Source organism: Scyliorhinus canicula, chromosome 22 (genome assembly GCF_902713615.1).
Source record: "Scyliorhinus canicula chromosome 22, sScyCan1.1, whole genome shotgun sequence".
Classification (NCBI taxonomy): Eukaryota; Metazoa; Chordata; class Chondrichthyes; order Carcharhiniformes; family Scyliorhinidae; genus Scyliorhinus; species Scyliorhinus canicula.
In genome coordinates, this window is record NC_052167.1 from 8100807 (window position 1) to 8123884 (window position 23078).

The following is a 23078-nucleotide window of genomic DNA, read 5'->3' on the forward strand; positions in this document are numbered from 1 at the left end:
GTCTTTTATTCCAGAGTAGACTTTAAGCTTTGCTGCTTCCAGATTGCTGACCAGCCCATTGCAGATTTCTGGAAGAAATGAAAAGTGATATTTCTCAATAACATCAAGGGGTGGGGGGGGAGGGCGTGCTGACAGATGGGGCAGCACAGAGAGCGTTGCACTGTCAGAGGATCAGTACTGAGGGAGTGCCGCACTGTCAGAGGGTCAGTACTGAGGGAGTGCTGCACTGTCAGAGGATCAGTACTGAGGGAGTGCTGCACTGTCAGAGGATCAGTACTGAGGGAGTGCTGCACTGTCAGAGGGTCAGTACTGAGGGGGAGTTACACAGTTGGAGGGTCTGTATTTCAGATTTGATACACTGATGTCCCGTGTCCTATCAAGTGTATTTTAAAAAACTCCCATGGCATTATTTTGAAGAGGTAGTGGGGGGGATCTACTCTCTGTCACGGCCAATTGTTATCCCTCAACGGACAGTCATTTGGTTGAACAGGACCGAGTATTGTTGAAGAAATACGCATGTGTAAGATTTTAGTCTTGCACTCATCTCAATATCAGCAATAGCTTTACCAATCACTTACTAGCCAATCAGCACCCTCTTCTCAGGAAATATAAATTGTTTACTTTTTTCAGCAACTCCCTTAACTAGCATTAAGACAGATATTTGGCCATCACAATGGTGGAGCATAGCTGTGTACAGATTGGCTTCCCTGTTTCCGACTGCAACAGTGACAAAGGGAAAAACCTTTTGACTTCACCAGCACCAGGAAGCCTGGTGGACGGAGGAACTTAGTTTAGCACGAGGCTAAAAACCAGTGCCCTGGCAGCAGGGAGAACTTTGACAAGTGGGTTCTCGGGATTCTAAAGGTGAGACACAATGTTGGGAAGCCCTGTTACATCCAGGAGCATGTCATGCCTATTCATTAAAAGGCCACCGTGCCAGAATTACATTCCTCCTCCAAATTACATTCCCTGCCAGTGAGAAATTAGAATGTTCACTTTTACAACTGTACCTATATTGTGTGTACCTGGTGACGTAGACGACGTCCATGACTGGCGGTGAGTTGCTGCTGTATTTTTCTCTTTGGGGAACGTCTGTAAAGGCCAGTTTGTGCTTGAGACTAGGTGATGGCCTTGCAAATTGTGTGGCGGATGATCAAGGAGGGTTCGTGGCGAAGGGTGGATCAGTGGCAAGGCCAAGGTAGATGAATTCCTGAAATGTGTATCGAATAATGTGCAATGGGAAAGGGCTAATCTTATTGGAAAGGCTTTTGGGAAGGGTGATCATTATATAGTGGAATATTACGTTAAGTTTGAAAGTGATGTAGATCAATCCAAAACTGGGAGAGTTTAGGAAGTGTTGATGTTCGAAGTGACCTGGGTGTCCTTGTTCATAACTCATTGAAAACTAACATACAGATACAACAAGCAGTTAGGAAAGGCAAATGGTATGTTAGCCTTAATTGCAAGTGGATTTGAGTACAGGAGTAAGGATGCCTTGCTGAAGTTGTGTAGGGTCTTGGTAAGACCACACCTGGAGTATTGTCTGCAGTTTTGGTGTCCTTATCTAAGGCAGGATAGCCATGCCATTGAGGCAGTACAGCGGAGGTTCACCAGACTAATCCCTGGGGTGACAGGATTGTTCTATGAGTAGAGATTGAGGAGACTGGACCTGTATTCTCTGGGGTTCATAAGAGATGATCTCATTGAAGTGTAAAGTATTTTTGCAGGGCTCGACAGGGTAGATGCAAAAAGGATGTTTCCCCTGGTTGGGGACTCTAGAACCAGGGGACACTGTCTCAGATTAAGAGGTCAGCCATTTAGGACTGAGATGAGGAGGAATTTCTTCACTCGGGGTGATGAACCTTTGGAATTCTCTACCCCAGTGTGTTGTGAAGGCTGAGTCATTGTGTGTGTTCGAAACAGAGGTGGGTGAATCTCTGGATACCAATGACATCAAGTTATATGGGGATAGTGTGGGAAGGTGTCATTGAGAAAGCCATGATCTATTTCATTGGCAGAGCCGGCTCGAGGGGCAGAATCTGCTCCTCATGCCCCTATGTTACTATATTATAGAGTCATAGAATTTACAGTGCAAGAGGCCATTCAGCCCATCATGTCAGCACCAGCTCTTGAAAAGAGCACTCTACTCAAGCCCACATGTCTACCCTATCCCCACAACCCAGTAACCCCCACTTTGGACACTAAGGGAAATTTAGCATGGCCAATCCACCTAACCCACACATCTTTGGACTGTGGGAGGAAACCGGAGCACCCGGAGGAAATCCTCATAGACACGAGGAGAATGTGCAGACTCCACACAGACAGTGACCTAAGCAAAAGACCTATCCTGGTGTCTTTGCATATTTGCAACCCAATAACCCCTCCCAACCTTTCCGGACAGTAAGGGCAATTTAGCATGGCCAATCCACCTAACCTGCACATCTTTGGACTGTGGGAGGAAACTGGAGCACCCGGAGGAAACCCACGCAGACATGGGGAGAACGTGCAGACTCCGCACAGACAGTGACCCAGCGGGGAATCGAACCTGGGACCCTAGAGCTGTGAAGCAACTGTGCTAACCACTATGCTACCTTGTTGCACTAAAAAAATATTCCTATGTTCTATTTAAGTGCTCAAAATAAATATCTCAAATCTATAGAATTTCCAAAATTCGATTGCACAGAAAGGGCATGTTGTAAATGCTGAAAATCTCTTCTTTTAAAGTAAATTAAATACTGGAAATGGGGAGTAGGAGTGAAATCCTACTCCCAGTGGGACCAGTTTCCTATCTGAGTTTAGTTTCTTTGACCACGGGTTAGGTTTACACTTGTTTCAATAGTTAGATGCAAGCATGTCACTTTCGCAATTCTGGTGTTTTCTCTGACTATTGATGCTGATTGATAGTTGCCCAGATATGTTGAATTTCAATAGCTGGAGTACTTCCAGCTGAGCTGGGGTGGCACTGTATCAAATTATTTGCAGAATCACTTCAACTTTCACTGCTGTCGGTTTAGAAGCTTGGGCTGACAAGTGGCAAGTTACATTCACGCCACTCGAGTGCGCACAAGTCAGGAGTGCAATGGAATACTCTCTACTTGCCTGGATGAGTGCAGCTCTGGCCACACTCGAGAAGCTCAAAACCATCCAGGACAAAGCAGCCCACTTGGCAAAGCAGCCCACTTGGCAAAGCAGCCCACTTGGCAAAGCAGCCCACTTGGCAAAGCAGCCCACTTGGCAAAGCAGCCCACTTGATTGCTTCCCCTTTCACAAACATTAAAACGCTCCACCACTGATGAATGTGGCAGCTGTGTGTACCATCTACAGGATGCATTGCAGTAACTCGCCAAGGTTCCTTAGTCAGCACCTTCCAAACCCATGACCACTACCATCTAGAAGGACAAGAGCAGTAGACGCCTGGGAACCCCACCATCCCGACTTGGAAATGTATCGCTGTTCCTTCACTGTCACTGGGTCAACATCCTGGAACTCGCTCTCTAATAGCACAGTGGGTGTACCTACACCCCAAGGACTGCAGCGGTTCAAGAAGACCGCTCACCACCACCTTCTGAAGGGAAACTAAGGATGGGCAATACATGCTGGCCTAACCAGCAACAGCTACATCCCGTAAATGAATTTAAAGAAAGTGACATCTCCTGCCAGTCATGAGTTTGCACCTTCCTAAGTGCAGGAGGGAAGCGTTTGCATTGAAAATATCTCTCCCTTTCTTCATTTCTGATTAAATATTTCAATGAGGGCAATATTTCTGTTCTCTGGTCATAGAGTGTGGAGGAAGAGACAATATATAAATGTTTTTCTTTATCTCATTCATGCGATGAGTATCGCTGGCAAGGCCAGTATTTGGTGGCAGTAGATTTTGTCTCCAGATATTTTTGATGGAACTTAGTGCTCCTGTTGATGTGCACACAGTTTCTGCAACATGGTAATGTGTAAGTCATTGGATCTTTATGGTTATTGAAATGTGCAGTTCAAAATATGAAGCTGCAAGCTAAAAGAATCATTAGTTCACATTCAAATGTAATAAAACAATAGGGGTCCTTCATTTCATTAGGATTTTCTAAAGTATGGTTTACAAAGCAATGCAGCATAAAACGTTGTAAAATATGGTTTATGTTCTGCAATGTGAAGCAGTTATCTGTGCACATTCTAATATTGAGGAGCAGGTGAGATCCTTGCCGCTAATGGACAATTCTAAATGAAAGATTATTGAAAACATTAGAGAGTGATGGCATGCAATGCAATGCAAGTAACCTTTTCAGAACACCTAAAAATCTTTCAGAAGAGGCAAGTTGATTTGCGTGATGGCCACATCCATCTATCTTCTTCAGTGAGAGACAAGATGTTGTCTCTATCTGCGATGCTGTGTGCTGTTTACAGATTTCTCATTTCACTAACTGATATTGATTTTTTTTTTATTATAAGTACCATCAGTAGCAACCTTCTTTTCACTTTACAAACATTATAATGACTAAAATATAACATAAAACATCTATACTAATTTCTGTATATGGTTCTATCCAGTATCCTGAAGCAATTTTTGCATTTTTTATTTGTCAGCACATGAGCGATCTTAACAAGGATGTATTTATTGTCCATGTTTGGTGACCCTGAGAAGGTGCATTGTCTTGTCCTTGAAGCAATGCAGTGTGTGTAGTGATAGGCCTTCCTATCAGTGATGTCAGATAGGGAGCCCCAGAATATCGACCAGTGGTTTCCTGTATTGCAACTGTTGCAAAGGGCTTTGCGATGCCCACTGGTTGCAGAAAGCATTATATAAATAAAAGTCTTGTTTTTTTTCCCCCCTCCTCTTTTCCCATTCCTTTCTTGTTGTCGTGAGGGAGGAATGGTGATACAGGTCTCAGTCAGGATGCTGGGATGTTTGAGTTGTTGATGTTCTGATGATACTGCTTCTGACATTGGCCGTAGTAGAAGCTCAGAGGAATGGGTGCAGAAGGTAGGACCAGGTGTAGCTCGTTCAGCCCCTCAATAAGATCAAGGTTGATTTGTACCTCAAACCCCTCCAAGATTACTCCGTTTAGACCTGTTTTCGCTGGCATTTAGAAGGTTAAGGGGTGATCTGATCAAAGTATTCAAGATATTAGCTGGGAAAGACAAGATAGATAAAGATGAACTATTTCACTGGTTGGCGATTCGGAGGCATAGTCTAAAACTTAGAGCTCGACCGTTCAGGAGAGATGTTAGGAAGAACTTCTTCACTCAGAGGGTGGAGAGGTTTGGATCTCTGTCCCACAAGCAACAGTTGAGGCTAGATCAGTTGTTAATTTCAAATCTGAGATAGATAGATTTTTGTTAAGCAAACATATTCAGGGATATGGACCAAAGGCAGGTTTATGGAGTTAGGTCACAGATCAGCCAGGATCTCATTGAATGGCGGAACCAGCACGAAGGGCTGAATGGCCTACTCCTGTTCCTATGGTTTACCAGCCTCACTTCTATATCATTAATATCGGGCTTAGCAAAAGCAATACTTTTTATTTTAGAGACAAGAGTTGCAGTGTTCTCTGGCATCGCCCCAACACAGCCTCACTCCAATTTCAATGAAAAGGAGCAGAAGAATAGCAAATGTGGAGCTCTGTATTGCTGATATATCAATATCTGTGGATGCTTTTGGCTGTTAATGCCAAATACAGGATTGCACAACCAGATGAAATTATCAGTGGAATGAATGGGCAAAAAAATAGTATGAAAAATCATCCCTTGTATTTATTTCTAAGGAGAATCAGCAACGTGTGAGAACTGGATGTCCCTGCTGTCGGCGAAGGGAAAAAGTGAAGATTAATTCAAATTACAATGAAAATTTCAAGACTTACCAACAAGCTATTAAAATGAGAGTTCTTCCCCAAGTTTATCATAGTACGATCATTTCTTCACTCCATTGAGTTGCCGTGGACACTTCAACATCTCCAGGTCTTTCTAAGGAAATAGCAGCTCTGAAGTAATTACGGGGGAAGAAATAGATAGATATCCTAATCATGTAAAAACAACAGCTTTACGAGGAGATTATTATAAATCAAAATATGTCATTTATAGTGTATTGTATCTATAATGCTTGGTGATGGTTGGACTTCCTTGATTTTCACGTTCCGAATTGGGGAAAATTAAGATTACAAAAATGAAATTGGGGTGAAAGATAAGGGAAACTGTCCAGATGTCAATTAGCATATCAGTGAGAAAAGCAAGTTTTTAACCTATGTGACTAGAGGAAAACAATGGAGTATAGTAGAGGTGATTTCAAAGTGGAGAGATATGGAAGTTGACATATATATGCTGAAGGCCGACTCCATGGGGTGGATAACATCAAGGGGAAATAATGCTATATCCAAAGCACAATGATTGGGGAAAGGGACACAGACATAGCTGCCATTGCAGCCCCATCCAGTTGCAGAAAGAATCTTTTGAAAAGAAGTAGCAGATTTTTGCCTTTGCTGAAACTGAAGATGGCTTTCCCAAACTTGGCAAATAACCAGTGCATGGTAACTATGTGCTGGATTTAGCTCTTTGAGGTACATGATATTAAATGTTGGTTGGGAACAAAGTGGTATCTCAATTCAGTGAATGTAGATAGTTGGGAACCATGGGGTAGCGTCATGCAATACTGCGTGTATCGCCCTCTGTATAATTGTGTTGTCGTGTATTATAGTCAGTTTTGTCATTTTTTTTCCTTTAAAGTTAATAAATATTCTTTATTAATTGTTTGCACAAAGACTGGACTATTACTCCCTGATTCACATATATTTTTCTCACAGTGTACCAAATTGAAAATATGCATCACTAAGAACCGGTGTTCCAAGTTACCCTTCTGGGTTGTGGGTTTTGGGATGCTCTTGCATTTAACATAAGTGGGGTTCTTAACATTCACTAGAAGACGGTTAAAGGAAAATTGCAGACTTGGGCAAATTGAATCTTAATACGGAGCATTCTCTCCATACTGTGATTTAAACTTCAACAATTCTTCTTCATCATTTCATTCCTATGTTAAAAACAGAATGTGCTTTAAGATGCCTTTTGTTATCTGCTACCAACCACTTTCTAGTTTGTAAAAACAAATAGGCTTTGACATTGCATGATTATACAAGGATATCTTAATATTTGCTGCTATGTGTAAAAATTGCTATGTTGCCAGGTGATTTCTGTCTTTGGGAGGTTATTATATAAAGTAAATCCTCTGTTCAGATTAGAGAGAGGAATCCAGTATTTGTGATATATTGACCAAACCATTGTTAGCATTAACCTTTGGAGGCACCATCTGAGAAACATGTTTGTGATGTGGGAAAAGGGAGGTGAGTAGCTCAGCATTTCAAATCTGCATCACTATTTTGTGACAAATGTTGAGAAACCCTGTGGTTTTTGTCTGTGGATGCGTGTGTAATGCTTCAAAATTCACGATGCTCAGAAAGTGATGAACAACCCTTCTCCCTTTCAGAACAAAATGAAAGTGATAATTCTTTGTTAAATATAAATTATATGCACAGCAGCTTAAAATTGGCTTCATTTTGTGTTGGCCAGATGTTTGTTAATATTCTCATTAACTGCATGATGTGAAGAGTTAGGACCAGTTGGTATATTGTTGATCAGTTCTTGATGCTGCTTTTTGATGATATTTATGACTGTGGGGAGTAAACAACAGATGTTTTTGTAGGCTGTGAAAGCACTACATTGTTCTTTCTGATTAAAATGTGTTTGGGTTCTTCATAGTTATAATACTATCCATGTAAACTCTAGTGATGATATGAAATCAGTGATTGTGCATATTATGTTCAATATGATAGCTCAAGAGATTTGAAGATTTAGATTTGTTGATGTTATGTTATCTCCTTTGCTTCCCTCTGGACATTGCACATCATTGTAAAGTCAGTCACTCAAAAAACCTGGAGCAGATGTAAGAAATAGTGAATGAATTTGGGCACTGTTGCGATTTCAGAAGGTTGGGATGGGAACTAGTGTCCACAAGAAATATAGTTTACAATAAGGAAAATAAATTTAAAAGGGTAAACTAACGTATTTTGTTGGCATGATCTCCTTGGATTAAAGCTGCAGACCATCCGTGTGTCAGTCAAATCCTTTCCGTTTACTCGTGGATAAATTGAGATCTGCTCTTTCAAATCGATACCACAGATATTTGCTCCCGTATCTAAGGAAAGATGTGCTGGCCTTGGAAAAGGTCCAGAGGAGGCTCACAAGAATGATCCCTGGAATGAAGAGCTTGTCGTATGATGAACGGTTGAGGACTCTCGGTCTGTACTCGTTGGAGTTTAGAAGGATGAGGGGGATCTTATCGAAACGTGCAAGATACTGCGAGGCCTGGATAGAGTGGACGTGGAGAGGGTGTTTCACTTGTAAGAAAATCTAGAAGCAGAGGACACCATCTCAGACTAAAGGGACAATCCTTTAAAACAGAGATGAGGAGGAATTTCTTCAGCAGGAGGGTGGTGGATCTGTGGAACTATTTGCTGCAGAAGGTTGTGGAGGCCAATTGTGGAGTGTCTTTAAGGTTCTTGATTAATGAGGGAATCAGGGGTTATGGGGAGAAGGCAGGAGACTGGGGATGAGAAAAATATCAGCCATGATAGAATGGCGGAGCAGACTCGATGGGCTAAGTTGCCTAATTCTGCTCCTATGTCTTATGGTCTTAAACCAAACTCAGTTGTTTTGGGGGTCACTAGTCCAGTTGGAGAAATGGTTATATCTTTTCAAAAATGTCATGCCTTTTTCTTGTTTTACAAAAAACTGCTTGTTGATCTATTTTACATTTAATCTTTTACTTATGATGGCATCCTCAAATTATTTTTAAAGAATCTCATGATGCCGAGCAAGTCTATCCAAAGGGCTAAGATAGACAACCAGAAGGATGCTTTAGAATATTCAAAAATCTTTCCAAAGTCACATTATGTACAAAGGTAGAGAATTATTTGCAGTAAATATACCTGTCCCTACAGACTGAGTGTCATGGTGAAATCATTCATCTGTCTATGACCCAGCAGGGTGATACCACTGAATACATAATGGCACGGTGGTTCACACTGCTTCATCACAGCGTAGGGACCTGGGTTCAATTCCAGCCTTGGGTCACTGTGTAGTGTTTGCAATTTCTCCCCGTGTCTGCTCCGGTTTCCTCTCACAGAGATGTGTGGGTTAGGTGGATTGGTCATGCTAAATTGGCCTTTCGTGTCCAGGGATGTGCAGGTTCGGTTATGGGATAGGGTGGGGTGGACGGGTGAGTGGACATGGGGAGGATGCTCTTTTGAAGGGTCAGTGCAGCATTGATGGGCCGAATAGCCTCCTGCTGTACTGTAGGGATTCTATGATAACATGGCTACTATTTATACAATACCTGTGTGAAATGGGATGTCAGTTAGATTTGATAAATAGCCTTCAGGAATGAATCTATTCTGTGCTGCGGTGTTGGGGAGAATCCATCTCCGATGCATTATCCCCAGAGACAGAATTGTTTTTCTTTCAGTCAGTGCATTCTGGATAATACTGAGACACCGAGTCATTGTAATCCACTTTCCAATCTCAGCCATGAAATTTAAATGCAGGATGCATTTTTTATTCAAAGAAAATGAAATTATCGAGTATCAGTTTGATCAAAATGTCATTTTTATAGCTGTACGTATCAAAAATATAGTCTTCAGGATGTCTTTTTCAGCTTTGCAGAATGTTCCATTTACTTCTGTCCTCCTTGTAGCATGAAACAATATTAGAGGAAAAAGAGCAGGTCATCCAATAACAACAGCTTGCATTTATCTAGTGACCTTTGATGAAAAGATTCTTCACAAACCTAAGGAAAGAAAAATCAAACCAGAGGAGATATTAGGAAAGGTCTTGTGGAAGATGTAGTTGGAGAAGTTGAATGGTTTGGTGAATGGATTCCACAGCATGAGTCTTGGCTGGCTGAAGTCTCAGTTGATAATATTTGTATCCTACAAGTGCCAGGTAATGACGATAGGAACAGGAATAGGCCATTCAGCCCCTCAAGCGTGTCCCGCCATTCAATGAGATCATGGCTGATCTGTGATTTAACTTTATATACCTGCCTTGGGCCCATATCCCTTACTATCTTATAAAAGCAAATTACTGCGGATGCTGGAATCTGAAACTAAAGGGAAAATGCTGGAAAATCTCAGCAGGTCTGGCAGCATATGTATGGCGAGAAAAGAGCTAACATTTCGAGTTCAGATGACCCTTTGTCAAAGCTCAGCTAAATGTTTGTGCACAGTCAGCTTACTAATTAAATTTCCTCATGCTCATAACTAAATCTAATACTGCCTGTCTCCTTGTTGCATCTGGAACATATTGCTGCAGGAACCTATCCCAAACACAGTCCAGAAATTCATTACCTTATTGGCAGATGCTTGTCTGCCTTTCCCAATCTATATCCAACAAGAGAGAATCTAACCATCGTCCCATGACATTCAATGGAATCACCGTCACTGAATAGCCCACTGTCAACATCCTGGGGGTTACCATTGACCAGAAACTCAACTGGACTAGCAATATAATACTGTGGCTACAAGAGTGGGACAGAGGCTAGGGATCATGTGGGTAGTAACTTAACTCCTGACCCCCAAAGCCTGTCCTCCATCTACAAGACACAAATCAGGAGTGTGGTGTAATACTCTCCAGTAGCCTGGAGGAGTGCAGCTCCAACAATACTTCAGAAACTTGACACCATCCAGGACAAAGCAGCCCGCTTGATTGGCATTCCTTCCTCAAACATTCACTTCCTCCCCCACCGATGAACAGTGGCAGCCTTGTGTACCATCTACAAGATGCACTGCAGCAACTCACCAAGGTTCCTTAGACAGCACCTTCCAAACCCATATCCCCTACCATCTAGAAGGACAAGGGTTGCCGATACCTGGGTACACCATGTGAAAGTTCTCCTCCAAATCACTCTCCGTTATGACTTGGAAATATATCGGCGTTCCCTCACTGTCACTGGGTCATAATCCTGGACCTCCCTCCCTAACAGCGTTGTGGGTGTACTGACACCACCTGGACTGCAACCGATGAAGGAGGCAGCTCACTTACCCCCTCTTGAGGGCAGTTGGGGAAGGGCAATGAATGCTGGCCTAGCCAATGAAGCCCATAATCCCCCAAATGAATAAGAAAAAAAGTGTAAACCATTTGGGGATGCACCAAAATTTTGAGGAATGACGAGGTACATGGAGATGGCAACAGATATCGAAGATTGGAGGACCCAGAGCCATGTAAGGCAGTGACTGGTGGGTGGGTGGGGCTTGGTGTGGGATCTTAATTTTAGGTTTCGGAGTGTGACAACTTGTTCGGACATCATTCAAGAAATGAATTGAAGTTTTGGATGATAATTTCAGTCACTGAATTGAAGTAGAAGTGCAGAAGATGATGTTGTAGAGGTGGAACTGATGATCACATATATAGGGTCAGAAACAAAATCAGAAAATGTAAAGAATGAGGCAAAATTCTATATTATCAATTATGAGTTGAATTGAGTATAACATTTAATGCTCAAAACTGTTTAATTTTGGCACAATACTTTTTCACAATACAAAATGTGCAAACGATTTAGGCATAACTACAAATTAAGCAGATTGTGTTGTAAAATAAAGAAAAGACAAGTCAGGTTATCTACAGTATTGATTCTTGTCATTCCAATGAGGACGCAGAGTCCAAACCAAGTAAAATAAAGAAGTTTGGTTTATTTATAATCTCTAGTCTCTGCCTTACTGGCCAACCTTTTATACAAAGGTGGCTAGAGTTCCCCATCCCTGAGTGGGGATCCCGTACTCCGCAAGGGCCAAGGGGAGACCATCATTCCCACCCTGAGAGTCCCATGGGGATATTACAGGAATGTTGACACTTTTTCACAATACAAAATGTGCAAACGATTTAGGCATAACTATAAATTAAGCAGATTTGCAACACCAGTGTGAATAAAATAATATCCTTAAATTGGATATTCCAAGCTCGACTTCTTCCAACTGCGATTCGTGCTCCGAATTGCATGCCATTCGTACCAGAGTATAGCAGGGGAGGAGCTGGGTTCAGTTGATGGGACGAAGGCTAAAAGGTCAATTACTAGGGGGCATAGTTTTAAGGTGCGAGGGGCAAGGTTTAGAGTAGACGTACGAGGCAAGTTTTTTTACACAGAGGGTAGAGGGTGCCTGGAACTCGCTGCCGGAGGAGATGGTGGAAGCTGGGACGATCGTGACATTTAAGGGGCATCTTGACAAATACATGAATAGGATGGGAATAGATGGATACGGACCCAGGAAGTGTAGAAGATTGTAGTTTGGTCGGGCAGCATCGTTGGCACGGGCTTGGAGGGCCGAAGGGCTTGTTCCTGTGCTGTACTTTTCTTTGTTCTTTGTTCTAAATGGATGGAGGAGTTGGAGCCGATACTAGAGGAAGGGTATGGTGTGAGACGTTGAGGGTGAATGCGAGAGGAAGGGTATGGTGCGAGGCATAGAGGGTGAATGCGAGAGGAAGGGTATGGTGCGAGGGGTTGAGGAGGGGGAATGCGAGAGGAAGGGTATGGTGCGAGGGGTTGAGGGTGAATACTAGAGGAAGGGTATGGTGCGAGGGGTTGAGGAGGGGGAATGCGAGAGGAAGGGTATGGTGCGAGGCATTGAGGGTGAATACTAGAGGAAGGGTATGGTGCGTGGGGTTGAGGAGGGTGAATGTTAGAGGAAGGGTATTGTGCGAGGGGTTGAGGGTGAATACTAGAGGAAGGGTATGGTGCGAGCGGTTGAGGGTGAATGCAAGAGGAAGGGTATGGTGCGAGGCGTTGAGGGTGAATGCGAGAGGAAGGGTATGGTGCGAGGGTTTGAGGAGGGTGAATGCGAGAGGAAGGGTATGGTGCGAGGGGTTGAGGGTGAATGCGAGAGGAAGGGTATGGTGCGAGGGTTTGAGGAGGGTGAATGCGAGAGGAAGGGTATGGTGCGAGGGGTTGAGGGTGAATACTAGAGGAAGGGTATGGTGCGAGGGGATGAGGGTGAATGCGAGAGGAAGGGTATGGTGCGTGGGGTTGAGGATGAATGCGAGAGGAAGGGTATGGTGCGAGGCATTGAGGGTGAATGCGAGAGGAAGGGTATGGTGCGAGGCATTGAGGGTGAATACTAGAGGAAGGGTATGGTGCGAGGTGTTGAGGAGGGTGAATGCGAGAGGAAGGGTATGGTGCGAGGGGTTGAGGGTGAATACTAGAGGAAGGGTATGGTGCGAGGGGTTGAGGGTGAATGCGAGAGGAAGGGTATGGTGCGAGGGGTTGAGGAGGGTGAATGCGAGAGGAAGGGTATGGTGCGAGGCATTGAGGGTGAATACTAGAGGAAAGGTATGGTGCGAGGGGTTGAGGAGGGTGAATGCGAGAGGAAGGGTATGGTGCGAGGGGTTGAGGGTGAATGCGAGAGGAAGGGTATGGTGCGAGGTGTTGAGGGTGAATACTAGAGGAAGGGTATGGTGCGAGGCATTGAGGGTGAATGCTAGAGGAAGGGTATAGTGCGAGGGGTTGAGGGTGAATACTAGAGGAAGGGTATGGTGCGAAGGGTTGAGGGTGAATACTAGAGGAAGGGTATGGTGCGAGGGGTTGAGGGTGAATACTAGAGGAAGGGTATTGTGCGAAGGGTTGAGGGTGAATGCGAGAGGAAGGGTATGGTGCGAGGGGTTGAGGGTGAATGCGAGAGGAAGGGTATGGTGCGTGGCATTGAGGGTGAATGCGAGAGGAAGGGTATGGTGCGAGGTGTTGAGGGTGAATGCGAGAGGAAGGGTATGGTGCGAGGGGTTGAGGGTGAATGCGAGAGGAAGGGTATGGTGCGACGGGTTGAGGGTGAATGCGAGAGGAAGGGTATGGTGCGAGGGGTTGAGGGTGAATACTAGAGGAAGGGTATGGTGCGAGGGGTTGAGGGTGAATACGAGAGGAAGGGTATGGTGCGAGGTGTTGAGGGTGAATGCGAGAGGAAGGGTATGGTGCGAGGCGTTGAGGGTGAATGCGAGAGGAAGGGTATGGTGCGACGGGTTGAGGGTGAATGCGAGAGGAAGGGTATGGTGCGAGGCGTTGAGGGTGAATGCGAGAGGAGGGGTATGGTGCGACGGGTTGAGGGTGAATGCGAGAGGAAGGGTATGGTGCGAGGGGTTGAGGGTGAATGCGAGAGGAAGGGTATGGTGCGAGGGGTTGAGAGTGAATACTAGAGGAAGGGTATGGTGCGAGGGGTTGAGGGTGAATACTAGAGGAAGGGTATGGTGCGAGGCGTTGAGGAGGGTGAATGCTACATTGTCTAGCTCGTGGCTGAGCCTTAATTCAGCTAAAGTAGTTTTTTTTGTGCTGACCTCACAGAAGCAAGGATGGGCTGCTTTTTAAAGGGACAGAAGATAGGTTGTTCAAGAAGGACCGCACAACACATGCACATCTTCTGGTCATGCCCCAGGTTGGTGGAGTTTTGGGGGTTGTGTTTCGACACCATGTTGGCGATCCTGAATGTGCAGGTGAAACCTTGCCCACTGGTGGCGATTTTTGGGGTCTCCGAAGTGCCTGAACTGCAGGTGGGAGCAGGGGCAGATATCCTGGTCTTTAGTTTGTTGGTGGTTCTGGTGCATATCTTATTGGGCTAGAGGATGGTGGCACAGTCGAAGGCTTCAGCGTGGCTAGGTGATTTGATGGGAGTTTCTTGCCCTCGAAGACGAAGTACACCTTGAGAGGGTCGATTGAAGGGTTTTAGCGAAGGTGGTGACCGTTCAGTGTATTTCGAAGAGTTTGTCACTGCTCGAGGTGAAGGGGGAAGGTGGGTTTACTTATTTACAGGGGTGGGTAGCCCGGGTTTGTCAGGGGTGTGGGATGGAGGTGAGTGTCCGTATAATAAAAAGTGTTTATTGATGGAATCTTTATGGTTCATGTCTTTTATATTCTTTTGTTTGAACGGTTAAAATTTTTATATCAATCATTTAAAAACAAAAAGAATTTCATGCTATTCAAAGAGAGCGTAGCTCTTAAACCCCTGGTGTTGTCCCAATAACCTGCTTGGATATTTACCAACAAATTTAAACAGCCTTTTGGCATCTTACACAGCATGGTAATGAGGTATGTGTTACACACGATGCTGGAACCCAACAGAAATATATATATTGTTCTTCAATCCCGGCATAGGCCATTCTGTCAGGTTTCAGGTGATTGCTGGTGAGGGTGGAGTAAAACTGAGATTGAATTTCATATCTTGTAAGTGAGATTCTAAAAACATCGCTGGAACTTCATAATTAGTCTGTCACCTCTGCTTTTGGGAAAACATTGATCAAAATAGTTTTTGTTGTTCTGTCTTTATGATGAAATAACAGTGGGTCTTTTTTTTTTCAGGAGTCCTGTTTCCCAAGAACCTCCAGTGAGCCACTGTGACTGGCATGCGGCTTCAAGTTACTGCTGGCCTCCAAGCGGTCACATGAGATCCTCCCGGCCCATAACAGAGAACACGGTAATGCTGGATGTGCTGACACTGCGACACATGGTGCATGACTGCACCTCTGTAAAAACCCAGATACTTAAGCTGAAGAGATTGCTGCAACAGGTACACTGTTACAATTTTATATATGATACACCTTGTTGTCCATGTTGTGTTTGTTAGATTCTGAAGAGCAATTAGGGATGGGTAACAAAAGCTGGCCTTGCCAGTGACCTTTACAACCCATTAAAGAATAAAAAACCTTAAACTTCTGTCAATAGGTTAAATGCGAAGTTTAAAAGTTTTTTAAAAAAGGTAATGTCCAAAGTACGTTAGAAGATTATGTGCAAACCTCTGCTGTGTTGCGTGTGCAGTAGAAAAGAAATGTTTTATGTCCAGAATAATATTTACTTCCACTGTCACAACCAGTTCCCTCGTCTGTTAGGATCTGTGACTATTTTGCAAGTAAGTAGATCATAATTTCATTGGGAGGGAGTGCCATTTTTCTTCGAGTGCTGGGAGTTAAGAGTGGGAGTTGGGCAGTGGGGGAGCGGAGATGTAAAAAGAGCGGGAGCTGCAAGTTAGAGGAGAGATTTGAAAAGAGCGGGAGCTGAGAGTCGGAGCGGGGATTTAAGAAGAGCGGGAGCTGAGAGTCGGAGTGGGGATTTAAAAAGCGGGGGAGCCGAGGGTTGGAGGGGGAGCCGCGAGGGACACCTCTGGGCAGCCAGAGTGACATCATCGAAAAATTATAAATTCATTGGCTCTAGAGTAATTGATTATATGCATTGCCTGGTGTAAAATGCTTTCAGATTAAAGGTAAAAAGAGAAACATTTCACGTTTGAATTTTGAATAATGCTTTCAGACCAGGGTATCAGTGGCAAGACAGGGAGGGAAATAGAGGTTGGTTAGTGGGTGAAGTATTTAGTTTAATGAGCAGCCATCATTCCAATGCTTCATGTGTGAAAGGCCGCAGTAATGGAGAAGTTGCTGAATGGTTTTCATTGATTTAATTTGTTAGGTTGTTGTGGCATTGTTCAGTGTAGCAGTGGTACTCAGCACAAGTCCCACAATATTTATCAAGTGTTTCATAACACTTTTGTCAGCTACTTTCCTAATTCACAGCAGAGGTGTAGTTTGAGAATTTTTAAGTTCAACTGCTGAATGATATGTGGCTGTGATAAGTTTAATTGGAATTGTATTGCTGGAAGCTAATGGTGGGCAGAATGCAGTGGTTCACCTGCCCTGTGAAGCCCAGATGGACGCCATTCAGCTAATTCTTTCCGTCAGCATTGCAAAGCAAATTCTCTGCTCTGTTTTGTCCTACAGTCCAGTGTTGCTCTGATCCATCCAATTTTCCTGTGTGCTCTCTGTCTCAATAACCCAATGCCAAAGTATTCTATCCTTCCATAACCCACTTTGAAAAATGGTTTTGCCTCGTCACTCTGTCTGAATATTTTGGATTGATAACCCCCCCTTGACCCGACACCTCAACCAGAGGAAATACATTTCCATTTCATCTGTTTGTAGCATTGAAAATACTACATTATTTACTTAAAGCTGCTGATGGGGTGAACATTTTTCAATTGAAGTAATTTGTGTGCCTTTCATTCTATTGGGCTCATTCTAGAAGTCATTCTACAAGAGTGAGAATGGGCACGACCCAGATACTTAAAAAAAAGAATGATTTCTTTCATGGGACGTGAGTGTTTCTGACATGGCAATTCTCCTTGAGGTGACATTTAAGCACATTGCTGTGGGACTGGAGTCACATGTAGGCCATACCAGGTAAGGACGGCAGATTTCCTTCCCTAAAGGACATTAGTGAACCAGATGGGTTTTTACGACAATTGACAATACCTTTTAATTCCAGACTTTTATTTAATTCAAATGCCATCATATGGAAAGGGGGTCCCTGGACCATTACCCTGGGTCTCTCGAATATTAGTCCAGTGATAATATCACTACACCACTACCTTCTTGTATGGTGAATTGTCTACTCCTACCACCTCACTCATTGCCATTTTCAATAGAGCTTTGTACGATGTGGATTTGTTTTTCGTACCAACATGGTCCAGACTTAATTTTCTGTTATATCTGATGGATCATCTGCCCTGTGGCTGCACCATGACATAATAAGCCAGTATTATTGATCTACTCTGTTAGATTGGGATTTAACATTTGCATTAGATTTTATTCAATTTTGAGGAAAGATGTACTGATATTTATTGGGATTTGTAGTTAAACATTTTGTTCCAGCAAATTCTAATACTTAGGACATAAGTTCCCTTTCCATGCATCTGTTCAGCAGCTCTGAAATAAATCCTTGCACATTCCAGCTAGGTTTGGAGTAATGAATATTGAATTGTCTCATGCAAAAGTCAATGCAGGTTATAGTGCTTCTCAGATAATTCTTAGCGAATGATCAATTGTATTTAGTCTAAGTTTGCTGATGAGGCCAATGTTTGAATACTACTGCATAGAATTCTGTTAACAGTTTACAATATCTGTACTGAAGATGTCTGGGTGAAAATAACGCCAAAGATGCTCAATGTGGTGTAAAAGCAGCAAAAAATGATTCTGAGTTCTTTCTACCGTTTCTATGTTGAGAATCATCTGAATCTAGAAGTGGAGAGGATGTTCTGCTTGCCTAGTTGCTGTCAGATGGCAGAATGATTGCTTCTGAAACTTGGTTACATGGCTGAACTTGTGGGCAACACAGTAGCACAGTGGTTAGCACTGTTTCTTCATAGCTCAAGGGTCCCAAGTTCGATTCCCGGCTTGGGTCACTGTCTGTGCGATCTGCACGTTCCCTCCGTGTCTGCGTAGGTTTCCTCTGGGTACTTCGATTTCCTCTCACAGCTCAAAGATGTGCAGATTAGGTGGATTGGCCATGATGAAATGCCCCTCGTGTCCAAAAAGGTTAGGTAGGGTTACTGGGTGATGGGGATAGAGTGGAGGCATGGGCTTAAGTAGGGTGCTCTTTCCAAGGCCCTGTGCAGACTTGATTGGCCGAATGGCCGCCTCCTGCATTGTAAATTCTATGATATGATAGAAACATAAAAAATAGGAGTGGGCATAAGCTAATTGACCTTTCGAGCCTGCTCTGCCGTTCAATATGATCATGGCTGATCCTGCATCTCAACATCATACTTTCTGCTCTCCCCATACAACTATAGAGTCTAGTCTGCCAGCAATTTACTTGAATGTTGCACAACTAAAATTTTTAATAGTGTTACCGTTTAACTTCAGAACACCACCACTCGGGTACCAGCGTGAGTTGTAGGTGCACAAATAGAGGAGGCAGAGCTTTGGGATTCAAAGATTTAAGAAAAGGATGCGATTGAATTGGACTTGCCAAAAGCATCGGCAAATATGAGCCCCAGCAGTGGGATCCTTGTGAATATACACAGAAATAACTCCCGTATAACTAATGAGATCTTTTCTGTGGTTCTGGACACTGGGGAAATAAGGACTTCCGCACAAGTGCCATGTGACGTTTGGCTGGAAGAGATGATGTGGCAAAGGACCCACTATTTCTACTGAATGCATTCGAATTGGCAAAACGCCTTCAGTTATTTTGAAGGTCTTTCATGTCAAAAAAAAAGCAATAATTTTTGCATGAATATTTTAAAAATGTGCAACAGAAATGCAGGTTTTCTATTAAATAATAACTGAAATGACAGTGAATAATTGCCCATTTACCTGACTGATGTGGGGATTGAAATGACATTGTTTATTAATAAATAAAGGTCAGAATGAACTGGCAGTGCGCACTTTCTGTGCAATTTGACATTCGATTAAACATAAGTTGTCACTTTCACATTGGTAAGATTAACCAATGCTATCCTTACAGTGGCACTGTCCCATCGCCAAGTTATTTTTGTTAGTATGCTAAGTATAGGAAAAGAGTAAGAAAGTGGCATTGGAGTAGAAAGCTTTGAAAGTGTAACTGGTGCAGGTCTGATGGCCAGAATGGTCTATTCGTTACTGAAATTTCTACATGTAATACCCAGCTGAGACTGAGATTGGAAGAGATTTATCTCGATGTCTGATTCTCACTATGGAGGTAGGAACATGGAAGGGTGTGTCACATGAGTGAACCTTGGGCATCAGAGTTAAAGATAGAAGAGGAGAGATTAGGCATAGATTTATGGAGAAACGCATTAGTGATAGTACACATTTGGCTTCACCATTCAATTGAAACGCAAGTCCCAAACCCTGCCCTGTTTCCAACTTTCATTCTACCCCAGCATTTTTGAAATATAAACTAAATTATTCTGTAATATAACACAACCTTTAATCGGAGACTATTCTGATAAAATCAATAAAAATACACTGAGTCTGTGAGCTTCAAGTAAGTAAAGATTTGAATTCAGGCATATGCCAGGAAAGATGCCGCATGGTTGATTTTCAGGATCTCTCTCTCTCCGATACAAAGTTGGTTTAACCAGTTTGTAGCTTTTAGATATCACATTTCAAGACATTGCTTGGAACAAGCTTCAATATTTTAACTCTTGTATATAACCTAATTAATGTGCTGGATAATCCAAGCTCTTAAATGTTCCCTGATATTTCATCTTTAGTCCTGAGAGTGCATTTGCAGCCCCCCTCTCTGTTCTCTGATCATCCTAACAGTTGTTTACTAAGCCAGTGAAGGTCATTAAGTTTTATAACTTGTATTCTTCGCTAGTTTCCCATAGTACTGGTTACATATCCCATTGTGCCAACAGTATTGGTTACATTTCATATGACGATTAGAAAGAGCTATCATAACTACATTTGTCTATTCTAAAGCTACTAATGTGTGTTTTAATATTAATCTTAATAAAATAATTTCAATTATCTTACTTCAGAGTCCAACCCCAACCCTTCCACCCACTGGTGCTGTAACCTGCATATTAATGGAAGTAGTAAGTTAGAGTTTTAGGTGCGCAATAAATTCAAAAACGATCATCTTCCTGTAAGTGACGCCACTGCAAATAATTATATCAGAGATTAATATAAATGTTCAGTAAAACCTAATTATGTGAACGATTGTGGGATATTGACTGGTAATATTGAACATTTGCTGTCAGCGAACAATTTCCAACATGTATTCTTGTCTGTGTTGGAATCTCCCCTCGCCTTGTCTAATATTGCAGGAGTGAAATGGGCCCATAGCTGTCGAGAGGGTTTTGCAGCCAGTGTCTGGGTAGATCACCACTTTGAACATGCTGTGCTGTGATGCCCTTTCCTCCGCTATTTGTTTATAAATCACCTGAACACACACACACACACACACACACATTAGGAAAAGTGAGCTAGCTTCATATAAAAATAAATCATTATACCTGCAGAGTGAAGCAACATATTGAAGTGGTTGGCAGCAAAATAGGCAAAGATTGGAAATATGAATTTTTGCTGTTAGTTTGTAATAGAAAAACTGTCCAGTGAAGCATGGTACATCTCCTCGACTGGGCAATATTAGATTAACATAAAAAGTTGTTGATTTACATTTGTTGCTGGGCTGTGCTGATCTCGGTGAGGGGTTGGCTATGACAGGGGAAAACCCAATGTTTCTGGTGGAGAAAAATAAGGTAAAGTAACAGGAATGCTACCGTGGCCGGAACACCGAGTGGCTGGAGAGGGCAACAGGAGGTTACCGAGCCTATTTTTAAAACTTGCTCCAGCAGATAATCATTGCTATCTAATGTGGCCCAATTATAGAGTCTAAATAAAATCAGACCACCTCAAATCCGTGCATCACCAAAAACTTTACTTAAATCACAATGACCAGGGCAGGGAATGTTACATCTGACTCGTGCAAGACCATTTTATTGTCACTGATATAGTTAACTTGATGATAAACATTCAAATCTTTTGTAGACTTCCTGGTCCTTTCTTGCAAACCTCATCTCCAAAATGTGACTGTCATCATAACATTCAACACTGTGGGCAAATGGGATCATGCAGATCGGTCAGACTGGCTCGTTGAAGGGCCTCTTCACGGTGTATTTCTGTGATTCTGTGAAAAGCAAACATGTTATTTTGTCATTAGAAGAATGATCAGGGACTTATTGCAGCCAACCTTTATATTAGTTCAACCTAACAGACTTGAAGGAAGGGTTTTATTCTGACATGTAATGCCCAGGGGCTGGTTTAGCACAGTGGGCTAAACAGCTGGCGTGTAATGCTGAATAAGACCAGCAGCACAGGTTCAGTCCCGCACCAGCCTCCCCGAACAGGCACTGGAATGTAGCGACTCGGGGCTTTTCACAGTATATTATTATGGCTGGTTGGGATGACATTCACTTTGACATTCAGCCAGCATAATCATAACCTTTTTCAAGCACTGCAGTAACCACAGAGGAATCTCCCTGCTGTCAGCCAGAGTCACCCTTCATCACTTTCTCCCTGTAGCTGGACAGCTCCTCCCAGAGTTGCAGTGTGGATTCCACCCACTAAGGACACAATGGACACTGTACCAACCATGGGAAATGCAGGGAACAGCACCAGCCCTTGTACACTGCCTTCTTTGGCTTCACAAAGGCCATCACACTGTCAACCATGAGAGAATATGGAGGGACCACCTCTGTTTCGCTGCCCCTAAAAGTTTGTCACCTTCGTCTGCCTATTCCACAATGACATACAAGCCATGATCCTACCCAACTGATCCAGCACAGACCCAATTCACGTTTGGACTGGGGTCAGGCAAGGCTGTGTCATCAGACGCTCCTCTCCATTTTCCTTGCTGCAATGCTTGGTCTCGATCTCAGCAAGCTCCCTGCTGGAGTACAGCTAAACTATAGAACAAACAGGAATTTGTTCAACATCCACCACCTGCGGGCCAGACCTGAGATCGGTCATTGAAGTACAAGATGCAGGTGACTGGCATAAAGAGGCCGAACTTCAAATCATCGGCAATACCTTTGCTGAACTGTACAAGAGCTTGGGCCTTGCAGCAAACATCCAGACGACACAGATCCTGTACCAACCTGCCCCTGCTACACAGCGCTGCCCCCACCCCCCTCGGTTATCAAAATCCATGACGGGTTCTTGGACAACGTGGACCGCTTTCTATACTTTGGGATCGGACTGTCAACAAGGGCAGACATTGATAATGTTCGACACCACCTTCAGCATGTCAGAGCAGCGTTTGGTTGCCTGAGGAAGGGAGTGTTTTGGAGACCAGGACGTCTGACCCGGCACCAAGCTCATGGTCCACTGTGTACACTCAGGCCAGCAGCATTGACCAAGCTCGATCAACTCCGCTGGGCGGCCACATTGTTCACATGAGGGACATGAGATTCCCGGGACAAGCACTATACTCGCAGCAGCGACACGGAGAGCGAAGCCACAATGGGCAGAGGGAACACCCACTTACACTGAGATGAGGAGAATTTGTTTTTTGAGGGCGACGAGTCTTTGGAGCTCTTTTCCTCGAAAGGCAGAAGAAGCAGAGACTTGAATATTTTAAAGACAGGCTGATATATTCTCGATTAATGAGGGGGTAAAGGTTATGAAGGTGGGGTTGAGATTGGAATCAGATCAACCATGTTCTTATTGAATGGTGGAGTGGATTCAAGGTATGTGTCGGTCAGTCTATCACTGGATGTTAGAACGATGTACACTCTTCAAATGTCACTTTAATAGCC

General features: G+C 43.4%; 1 protein-coding gene and 1 long non-coding RNA gene across 12 annotated transcripts in view; one reads left to right on the forward strand and one right to left on the reverse strand.

The window, feature by feature from the left end:
• The window catches only part of LOC119956020 (serine-rich coiled-coil domain-containing protein 2-like), a 643754-nt gene that overhangs the window by 439066 nt on the left and 181610 nt on the right, over positions 1-23078 (forward strand). For all 11 annotated transcript variants that reach the window (XM_038782737.1, XM_038782731.1, XM_038782738.1 and 8 more), the window contains one exon: positions 15362-15569. In XM_038782737.1, coding sequence (XP_038638665.1) covers positions 15362-15569 — 208 coding nt within the window. The remainder of the gene's footprint in view (positions 1-15361; positions 15570-23078) is intronic.
• The window catches only part of LOC119956023, a 5429-nt gene continuing 3533 nt past the window's right edge, over positions 21183-23078 (reverse strand). The window contains exon 2 of the long non-coding RNA XR_005458577.1: positions 21183-21448. This is a non-coding gene — a long non-coding RNA (uncharacterized LOC119956023). The remainder of the gene's footprint in view (positions 21449-23078) is intronic.